The sequence below is a fragment of the Electrophorus electricus genome, chromosome 25, assembly GCF_013358815.1.
Source record: "Electrophorus electricus isolate fEleEle1 chromosome 25, fEleEle1.pri, whole genome shotgun sequence".
NCBI lineage: Eukaryota > Metazoa > Chordata > Actinopteri > Gymnotiformes > Gymnotidae > Electrophorus > Electrophorus electricus.
Window position 1 is genome coordinate 11,574,049 of NC_049559.1, and position 11,253 is coordinate 11,585,301.

Sequence of the window (11,253 nt, forward strand, 5' to 3'; positions counted from 1 at the left end):
GAGAGGAGTCCCCGCAAAGGGAGGTTACAGTGCGGCATGGAAGTGCTTCGCATGCGTTAGGCTCGCATGCACCTGGTTCACGGTGGCATGCTAGCACTCCGCTACACTCTGTTAATAACAGCATTCCATCTCTGTCACTGATTAATGTTCCGCAGTCGCGTTTTTTACGCCTATATATTAATGTAAGAGTTAGCATATGCTGCAGTTAACTTTGCTTTGATGCTTAAAAACACCAGGCGAGGATAAAATTAATTCCCTTGAATGTCCGCTGCTTAACGCAGAACATTCGGTAGTTCAAAAAGGATTAAGTAAGAAGCACTGGATCACATATATCTCCTTAAGCCTGTCAAAAGAAAGGAAACATTTTAGTGTTGGTCAAGGGTTTTCAATGGACAAATGAATCAATGAAAAATGAGGGGAAAAAAGGTGGGGTTAAAAAAAAGAAGAAAGCAAAGAATGAAAGAAAAAGAGGAAAACACAACCTGGTAAAAAAGGAATAACTTGGGGGTGAAGGTAAAAAAAGAATTGTCTAAATGTGATATACCTGTGTGTTCATATTTGTGTCTTAGGAGGGAACTGGTCTTCTGGAATGTTTTGTCGCACAAGTCACACGCGTACATACCACTTTCAGTCTTCTTAATCTTCTTCCGGGCGAGCAGCGACTCACTGTCTGTCAGGTCCTCCAGCCCTGACAGATATTCCCCTGTGCTGTCCAGCAGCTCCCCCTGAGCAAGACACAGATATTAGATCAAATATGTTTAGCATAGCATTCTACCCCTGTCAGTGGATGAAGCATGGCTAGCCTCTGTTTGATCCTAAGTCTGGACAGAGCTTATCTCTACAACCTGTGTAAGAAGATTTTTGCCTTCTTGTTCACAGATTGCCGGTTATTGTTAGCAGATTAACATTAGAACACAGGTAACAAAGTAAAGGTAGTTATAATGAGTTATTAACAATGTGCATACGTGGATAGATATATGTTAAGTTGATTTTCCTGCATCCATAAAAATTATTACAAATAAAAATTGACGTGTGGTTTTCACAGCATGACCTTAATTTAGTTTAAAACTGTGTAAGTTATGCAGATATAGCTTAAATGAGGAGCATTCCTTTACCTGGAAGCCTGCTTTCCGTTGGTATTTCCGTCGCTGCTGCATCTCAGCAAAGGTTGCAGCCCCTGCCGCATATGTGTATGCCATGTGTGGAAGGAAGCCCATGGGATCAAGCCCTGGGTAAGGCCTCAAGCCTGGGATGCTGGCCTGTGCCGGGGACATGAAAGTGGGTGGAGGGAATGCCCCGTGTGGTGGTAGAGAAGTGTACATGGGGCCCGCAGTGAAAGGGTTGATACCAAAGATGGGGCTGGAGCTCTTGTCCAGTTGGCTTTCATTGCCCATGCTGTTGGACCCATTGAACTCCTTCTTGATGTGGGCTAAGTCCAGAGGCTCTGTTCCCTGGTCCCGTGTAGCGGGATCACCGTTACGGTCTATGTTGAGGCCGTTCGGCTTGGGCTTCCTGTCTGTCTTAGAGAGATGTTTTGGCAAAGACAAATCCAGAGGCTCTCCATGGGCATCCTCAGAGGCAAGGCTGTTGGGCGTATAGGAGCTGCTGTGAGAGTTTTTTGATGATGTGCTGGAGAGATTCAAAGGTGAGGGGGTCTCGCCTCTCAAGTGGTCCACTGAGTCAAGCTGCTTTTCATTGGTCTGTCTGATGCCTGTAAACTGGTGGTGTTTGGAGTGTCGGTGGCCAGCATCACCACTGGTAGCACCCTGAAGCTCTGCTGTGGAGTCACTGTACTGGCTAAAGGACGCAGGTGATCTGGCAAGAGCTGATTCCCTCACCAAGCCATGGTTGCTGTCCCCGCTGCGCCGTTCAATGGGTGGAGATCTTTTCCTGGACATGCCATGGACAGACTGTGCTTTCCACTGTGCATACAACTCCTTCACAAGCTCTTGATGGAGCCCAACTGCAATGGAAATCTTCCTTAGCTCCTCTGAGCTGGGCTCAGTATTCATGGCAAAGTAAGCTTTCAGTACCGACATGTGATCTTTAAAGGGGTTCACTGGGCTAGTTGCATTCCTCTCTGGCAGAGAAGAAACCATAACAGCCTGCTGTTCTGTGCCAAACATTCCCCTGCGACTAGTTGGTAAGGTTTCGTTAGGTTTCAGGACTGCTTTGATTTCTTCGTTCATCTTGCAAAGGTAACGCTCATGCTGATGTAAGGGAATGGGGCCAGGAAAGGTCTCCTTGCAGTATTGGCATGTGAAAGGGGAATCTCTGTCCTGGCTCTTCTCTTCAGATCCAGGATCTACAAGATGACTAGGTTTGTCCTTCCTAATGTCAACGGTGCGCCTCTTGGAATCTTCAGTTAAGCTCTGCAGACAGGCTTTTGCCTCATTGACCTTCTCCAGCGTGTAGTCAATGATGCTCTTGGTAGGGCTGTTGTGTCCAACTCCAGGGAACCCACCCTGGGAGGCCAGGGCCAACTTCTGCTCCTCCATCTGGGAGCCCAGCTCCTTCATGTAGTTCCTCAACTTGGAGATTTCTTCAGGTTTACCATCCAACTTCTGTCGGCACACAGTGTTGTCCACAATCTGCAGAACCCGGTGAACCTCACTCAGGTTATTGCGCAAGCTTGGGTAGCCCAGTGAGTGAGAATCCAGTCCTATACCCAGGTGATGTTGCAGGAGGTTCTGTGGTGAATTGTGCAGTCCTATGGGGCTCCCTCCACGACCAGAACCATTGATAAAAGCCCCAGATCCTCCAAATTCTTGCTGTGATGGCATTAGAAGACGGTAATCATTGAACTCCATTGGCTCAGCCTTTATGTCAGGGTGGGCTGCTGGGTCCTGGAGGCCTATGGACCTGCCGTTCTCCAGCTTGTTCCGGAGCTGAGCCAGGGCAGGGCTGCCTGGTGATGACGCAGCAGAGTTGGGCGATGAACCCGCCTTGTTGCCGACCCCTTGGCGTACCCGTCCATTTATAGAGATGAGGCCGATGCACTTTTTGCTACTAATGTGTGAACTGTAGGAACCAGAGTGTGAGAAGCGCTTCTTACAGTTAGAACATTCATAGGGTTTCTCACCTGAAAGGTAAAGAAATAAACAATGAATACAATCTCATACATACAAAATGTCTGAGTTTCTTATTTAAATTATCTTCATGTAGAACGCTAATTATTCTTCACACTTAGACATGACATATGAACCAAGCCTATAATGAGTACATAATTCCTGCATAATAATCCTATTAGCCTTTTAAATATTCATTAATTACTCAGACCAACCTAATCACATTGCTTCATAACTAGTATGAAAGTTAGGCAATAGTCCTTGTGACATACGTTTCACAAGGAAAATGATCAGACAAGGTCATTTGTCTTGTTGATTTAAATCGTGAGTCACAAAATGGTGACCAATGACATGTTTGTCTACTTACCACTGTGGATACGGAGGTGCTCCTTCAGATGGTGCTTGTATTTGAAGGCTTTACCACACTCTGTGCATTTGAATTTGCGGTTGCCAGCCCCTTCATTCAGTATCTGTGGCTGTAAGGAACACAAGCATAGAGACAAATCTTGTAAGGACAAGATTTAAGGACATCCATGGACTTATTTTTTTTCCTAGCTGAGACTCATAGCTGTTAAGAGTTCAAAGAAAAACTAAATATAGATGATCAAAACCTAAGGACCATTACGGATTAATGTAATTGCATTAAGTTGTGTCAATAAAAGTGCATTTCAGAGTGTCTCGCTTGCAATTAAAATGCAAGTAGCCTGTCGTTCTTAAAGTAATTGATTACATGTGGATAATTATTGGAGTGTTTTGCATTCTAAACATGTGACCAAACTAGCAGTGCGCTTTAGCATTCAATCATTCGCAAACTAGATTTAAAGAGGGGAGTGTAGGCAGAATCTTGATCTACTAGCTCAGACATAAATGTAGGTGCTGTTGCTGCATATGAAATTCAAATGTGGGCCCCAGATGCACAATGAAAACAACAGCACTCATGCACCCTACTCGCAGGCACAAAGGTCTGTGAAAAATGTGTGGGAGTCCAGGAGGGCATGTTTGATGGCCAGAACGCACACCAATGAGCAGAACTCACTCCTCCAAAGATCACCGCTTGTGGGAGAGCATAATCTGATAAGGGTAGTCATAAGTATTGCAGGGAATTGCATACTGTAAAGTGTGTGCACAAATGTAAATGCTACACCCACTGTAAAGCCCAAAGTAAAACTATCAGGGGAAAACCTGGGCAATTGCAGTCAAAGCCTTGCAGGAAAACATTTCTGGAAAGCAAATAAACAAACATTTAAAGTCATTTGCGGATTACGATATGGTAGATCACCAGGCTGAAAGCCATCTGGACATGTTTAAGTCACTCTGGAGAGGTGTGTGTTTGTGAGGGAGAGATTAAGACAGATAAGAGGGCAGGTTGGGTAGTCCATTTACTTCTTTTGCAATGTGATTCAGAGCTTCAAAGTTTACAGCCTGAATGCAAGATATCCTGTTAGAATCCAATTAAATGCGCGGGAGCTCATTTACCACATGAAAAACAGACCTTCCACCTAAAAGAAAAATGCTGCAAAGGAGGCCCTTTTTTTCTAAATCAACCCATATAACTGCTGTTTTAGTCACACGGGCTTCGCGCTGCCCCGAGAGCAGTGAGAAAGACCGAAACTAATGTCAGCGATGGGCGCATGTTTGGAGTTTGATTCCTCTCCAACAGCAGCTGATGCAGAACGTCTATAGAACTCAATGTGCTAGAACATCCCACACATGCCTGAGTGTGGGCGGACACACCGGGGAGGACGACCGTGCACAGCTGCAGCTAGGGTTCGAGAGAGCCGCGCTTTAAGGAGGCTCCAGGGACGTATGCACTGTATACGAATCCACGGATCCAGAAACAAGCTTAAAGCTCAGTAATTAATGCAGGGGGCAACTGTATAAAGTGAGACAGTGTGGTGTAATCAAGCGTCTTTTATTTGGCAAGTTTTGTCTTCAGTGAGACCAACAGATGTTCGCTCTTTGTTACTGATTTTGGATCAGTTCAATTGTTCCTTCTGTGTTTTCATGTTTCAGTTCAACCACTCTGTTTAAATAAACAGGATTTGTATTTCAATGTTTTTAACCTCACATAACCTTTTTTTTTGGTTCACAACTGGATTCTTAATGTCCCACAACACCTTTTCGCCTTCGTCCAGTTCTTCTCTGGCTCCATATATCGAAGTTACGATGTAAAAATTATTCCAGAACATCTACCCAGTTGAAAGCCTACCTACCCAATCAAAAGCCTCCAGCTGGGTAGATATAAGGAGTGAGGATGTGGTAGTGGGCAGGGCATAAGCCTGTGTTCACCTGGTCTCTGGCCGGCTTGTGGGTGGCCATGTGGCGCTCCAGCTGTGTGCGATAGGCGAAGGTGTCTCCGCAGAGGGGGCACGGGAAGCTCTCCTCGTTCTTCTCATGCCTATATTTGATGTGCTCCTTCAGGGAGGTGAGACGCTTGTAGCCCCGGTCGCAGTAGGGGCAGGTCAATAGTTGGGCAAAGTCATCTGGTGCCCTCAGGACCAGGTCTGGGTGGGGGAGGGGAGGGGAGGCAGAGGGGAGAGGTTGAAATGATTAACACGTGTTATACAGATGAGTGCCATGTTTAGTTATTGGGTGCGATTTAGAATGTGGATCTTGAGTTATCGATTGTGTAAATGGAGGCCTCTGGTGCAATCAAATAAAAGACCTGGGAAGTGATGTTTGGCAAAATGATTATGCCCCTGAGAACGTTTTCAGTTCTAGATTTCTATAAGGGCTCATAAGCGAGACCTTGCCAGTGACACACAATGCCAAGATACCCGGCAGATGATTCTGTTTTGCCTGAAAAGGTCCTTGGCAAGCCCTCACCATTATCATTGTCATCCTGTCCATTGGCTTCTGGAGTTCCCAGTCTGGTGCCCTCCTCCGGGTCTTCTGGGTATATTATGGCTGTGTCCCCACGTTGCAGGTATTCAGCAATGCTGGCCTCATTGCTTTCAATTCCCTCCAGCTTCCTCTTGGCAAAGTAGCTCTCTAACTCAGAAGTGGCATCAATACCCTTTACTGCAGGCAGGGAGGGAGGGAGAAAAAATATATTAACCCCCTGTTTCTGTTTCCTTGTCAGTGGAAAAACCCCATCTGGACATTAGGAAGCTGACTGCTCTAAATGTGATGTAGTGGAGAACAAACCATTAGAAAACCTAAAGGCGGAAGTATTTATTTAAGTTACGATGTAATGGCCACTTCAAAGACGAACAGGAGCCAGGGTGATCACTGAGCACTCTTCAAATGTCCTCGTGAATGTTGGGAAAGGCTTTAAACATTTGCAGCATTGTGGGTAATTGGTTTATCTGGCAATTAGGCTTGCTTGGGTAACTGATCTCACTTTGCATGACCCATCATATACTTAAAATCAGACCCGAATCTAATAACAAGCCTTGCGTTATGTACAAATGCACAAAACGGGGTTTTCCGATAAACAATAAGATGTAGTACTAATTATACTAATTATAGTTGGAACATATGACTGCTTTAAAAAGACATGAAGGGAGCACAACCTTTCACATACTAAAGTACATAGAAAGTGTAGCGTGATAAAGTGATTTGTGGTGATACATGGTTATATACATGGGATCTGTCATAAAGTGGTAAATCAACTTTTTTAATGATGGGAAAATGTCCTGGATCTTTTTTTCCTTCCTATGACAGGTTTGTTGTAGCAGTGACCTACAGCAGCAATGGGACCTTCCAATAAGCAAATGAAAATTTTATTGTGTCATTGAAAAACCAGTTGGAAAGTACATGGACAGAACAAATTTGATTTGTCCCCAAACTTGATTTGGTGGCAAAATGTGATTTGCTATGCACTCTCACTCAACTTACAAATGTTTACTTTCCATCTCTTCCTGACATGTGTGAGGCAACATTATATTGCATGTCCCTGTGTGTGAGTGTCAGTGTGTGTTTGTGTGTGTACTTTCAGCTCAGCACACATGGATAAATGTCACAAATCTTACAACAACATGATAAGGCAACAAATTAATCCATAATCAATAAACGGAGCCAATAAATGGATAATTTGATCTCTAATTCGCCAAAGTTGTGCATTCAATATTTTTCAAATCTTTGACATAAAAAATAAAAAAGAGCAAAGAGCATGTGCTGCTTATGTCCACTGCATCGAACACACAAAAGCAATAAACAACTAAATGTGGACTCACCTGTACCATTTCCAACACCATGGAGAGAGACATCAGGGCTCAGAGAATTGTATTCTTCTTTCCTCTCCTCTGGAGACAGAGAGACAGAGAGAGAGAGAGAGAGAGAGAGAGAGAGAGAGAGAGAGAGAGAAACAGAGATAAAAGCAGGAAAAAAGAGAACAGTATTAGAAAATGTCAATCTTCATCAACCACGAACATCGAACCACTTCATCTTCAATAACCACTACCTAGAACAACCAAATGCAGACATTATGAAATGTTGCTTTATTTATCTCTTGTGATGACAATCAAAATCATTGAGCAAAGACTACATCAGCTAGGAATATGAACACCTTTAGATGTAAACTGGGGAAAATGTTTTGAGCTAAAGAACATGAGTAAGGAACACAGTGAGGGAGCAGCCTTTCTCTGTAATCCCGGCGCCGAAAATCAAATCAAGGTATTGAAGTGAGGAGTGGTGCAAGGTCTCCAGGGAGGTGGCGTAGATACTACAGCCCCTGTGTTGGTTCTTCTCACTCACGTGACCTCTTACCGGCAGTCACAAGTCTCACAAGAGTAGGATCTACAGCATGTCTGCCACAATAAAGAGGAAAACAAGACAACTCCATATTCCACACGCACATGTATAAATGCACATGCACGCACGTGTGCACACACACACACACACACACACACACGGGTGCGTATACACACACCGCCCAAGCATTAGTGCTGTTTAATTTTTGAACTGCTCATGATTTCCTTCCTCATTATCTCAGTACGACAACTGAGAGCTTTTTGAAAGTCTCTCTCTTCTTCCTCTCTCTCTCTCTCTCTCTCTCTCTCTTTTAATTTTTTCTACTCTTTCCTACTTGAAAGATGTCTTTTCAAATTCCATGCAAAAGTAACTTTTAAGAAGAGCTATTTAAAAAGAAATGGCTCTTGAAGGGATATATTGGATTTCAAAAAGAACAAAAGCTTCAGTCAGTTTGGAATCATTTCACTTTTAACATTTGGAACAAACAAGTCATTTGCTAATTGGGGTCTTGCCTTAGCAAAACCACTGGTAGTGAAACATTTTCCTTCTGCAGTGTATAGATAAACCTTAAAGGCCTCAAGCAGTCACCGATATTCCCCTGAACTAACTCAAATTTAAAGAACTGTGCTCTCCTATGAGGTACACAAGCTAAACTGCTTCCGTTGTAATGGCAATTAGTGTTAGCTACTATGAGGATATCTGAGGGTTAAATGAAGATCTGAGCATCATGGGAGTTTTGCTCTGAGGTAAAAATGGCAGAAGTTACCGTCAAACCTTATTAGAAAGATATCGTACGAACTATTAGAGACATTAAGCCCTTTCCTCGAGACATAATGGCCGTAATATCTGCAGCTCAGTTCTGCTTGTGGTAGTGGCAGTTCATTTTCCAGCAAAGTATCAGTGTGATTTCAAGCACCACAGTTTAACTCTCTTCTCTATTGTGGTGCAGACGGAAGTGATAGGTATCTTTACATGGTACTGCTAATGTTGGTGCATAGGTCATTTTGCGCACTGCACTGGCTCAACTCTGGCATAATAACTCTACCGACAGTAAGGAATCCTCTACAGAATTTCACATTAAGAGGGCATTTGCCAATTTTTCATCTGTTACTACTTGCAAATCTTAGGTGATATTGTTTACTGGCAAACATGTCTCCTAAAAAGAGGAAGTTGGTGATTAGGTATAGCTGTGCATGATGATTCACGCAACACTCTGTGGCATTTACATTTGCCAGCATATACAACAGGGTGCTTGACATTCTTCAAGGGTTCTAAGCCCCTGTTTAACTTCTGAATTTTAACTTAAAATGTGTTCATCCTGGCTGTGTTTCAGAGCCTAAACTAACACTAACTAGCACTCTCTGTATTTTCATAGCAGTATTGGCTTCTATATGGAGCTGTTAATTAGGACATAACAGAAAGCTTAGGTGACATTCGTTGTCCAGCATCTATTTGCGTGAAAGTCAGTTAAACAAACCGCCCCCTCCCCAAACCCCACGGCCCACATGCCGATCCAGAAACGTGAGCCTTCTTCCGAGTAAGGTGACACATGCGGTTAAGTCATTAGCTGAGACTGATCACTGGGGATCGGTCATTTTAAGGAAAAATTTGGGAGGCTCAGACGAGCTGTCGCTTGAACTGTCAGAGTGGCATGGAAGTGCAGAGACATTATGCATGTGAATGGCTAATGTCTCGTGATGCTAAAAATGTCATTTAACGTCCTAATGAGTGCTTAGCAGGGCGGGCTCACATTAAAGAACGTGGCTCAGTTCCTAATTAAAAGAATTTGTCTTCCGAGCTTTGCTAACTCGGATCTCGTCATTTAAGTTGATGGCTTCCGAAACTGTGAGAGTGGGGGAAGAAGATAATAACATGTATAGTCAGGTATAAGCAACTGGTGCAAAGAGGCAGAGTAAGCTGAGAATTTAGCTACTGATTTCATATAGAAATTTTAATTAAAAGCAGGATTCACAGCAAATAAAACCCTCAACAATGCAGAGATAATAAGCCCTATTAAGTTTGCTTAGGAAGGGCTTTAGGAGCGTGTGGCTTTCACCTGTGCCATTGAGGTCACCACGGTGCCAGACATGGAGACCGGCCGCATCATGGTTCTCGCTGTCCTCCTCCCCCCTGCAGGAGAGCAGGGCATGGGCCACACGGGGCGACGCCTCCCGGCTGGGCACACCCACCGGACTGCCCTCCCCCTCCGACCCGGGCAGCCTGTCCTCTTCATCAGAACCGGAGCCGACGTCCAGCACACTCTCATAGCTCAGCACTGTGGAGACAGAGGGAGAGAAAATCAGTTAGTGTCTCCAACAATGATGGTCGTCCTACGGCACCTGGCCACCATGGCTCAGTCATGACCTTGCCAGGGGGGAGTAATGTCTGGTGCAGGGCTAGCACCCACGCAACCTTGGGGCCAGATCGCTGTCCGACCTGATGCACACAACAACGTGACTGATTTGGTAGTCGGACACAGTGTGCAAGAATATAATATCACTCTCCTCTCATGTTCTGTTTTAAAATAAAAAAAACCCCACCTAGATAACATACTTAAGCTCTCTCTCCACCACCTCTGAACTACAAAGTCTAGGTAGTCCATTTGTTCTTAATATGTTTAGATGATTAAGCAAGTGAGTGTCCGTAACAAAACTTGACACTTGTCAGAAAAGAAAACATTTAGGTGTTTAAGGGTCCCACAAAGGGAAAAAAAAGAGGGGGGATTGAACAGGCAAGGGGGCCGTTGTGGCAAAAATGGACCCTGACGTCATGGGAACCATGGGACGGTGTTTAGGTTCAGTCGAAGTTCCCCGCGTGGGTAACAGAGCGCCCTCTCTCAGCCTCGCCTGCCACCTTATCTCCTGGGCATGTTGCCAGGCCGGCGAGAGCGAGAGCGAGGGGGAGGCGGATCTATTCGCCACATCTGAAACCTAATTGCTGATGTGGAGGCCGCTCTCTGGTTCTCACTCCCCCTTGGCTGTCTGCGCACCCTTCCCGACGATCTCCTCCCGGGGCCCTGCTCCTATTCCCAGCTCGCTAATGGAGGCAACAAGCAGGTTGTGGAAGATCCCCTTCCCCTCTACCTTAACCCCTCCCTAATCTCTTCCCAGGACCCCATTCATTTAACTAAATACCCACACTGGCTTATTTATTTATTTTGCTGGAAAAAAAAAAAAAGACGGCCGTGCCCCTCCCCCCCTCACTGAGGATTCGCCAGGGAAGGAGCAGATTAGCCGGCATGTAGCCGATCATAATATGATCTTTGTCCGATCGGCGCAGGCTGCATTTGCTGGGGACGGGACAACTGCGTAACAGGTGCAGATTAAAAAGGGGAACCATCCCGTGGTCCGAGGGATGGGCGTAAATGTGCCGGCCCCCGGCTGAATACCACAAAGAGCCGGGAGAGGTAGCAGGGCGGAGGGGAACGTGGGAGGGGGTGAGGGGTTCAGGGGTGTGGGACAAAAAGATTTCTTACTAAGAGGTGTGACCG

At 45.0% G+C, this 11,253-nt stretch overlaps 1 protein-coding gene across 2 annotated transcripts in view; it reads right to left on the bottom strand.

Annotated features, from left to right (window-relative positions):
* zeb2a (zinc finger E-box binding homeobox 2a) overlaps positions 1-11,253 on the bottom strand; it is a 48,107-nt gene that overhangs the window by 2,021 nt on the left and 34,833 nt on the right. Inside the window, exons 3-9 of one of the 2 annotated variants that reach the window (XM_027016908.2) lie at positions 9,820-10,038; positions 7,247-7,315; positions 5,895-6,089; positions 5,358-5,572; positions 3,436-3,544; positions 1,116-3,082; positions 545-725 (exon numbers count right to left, since the gene is read on the bottom strand). In XM_027016908.2, coding sequence (XP_026872709.2) covers positions 545-725; positions 1,116-3,082; positions 3,436-3,544; positions 5,358-5,572; positions 5,895-6,089; positions 7,247-7,315; positions 9,820-10,038 — 2,955 coding nt within the window. The remainder of the gene's footprint in view (positions 1-544; positions 726-1,115; positions 3,083-3,435; positions 3,545-5,357; positions 5,573-5,894; positions 6,090-7,246; positions 7,316-9,819; positions 10,039-11,253) is intronic. The other variant, XM_027016909.2, reaches the window with a different exon arrangement.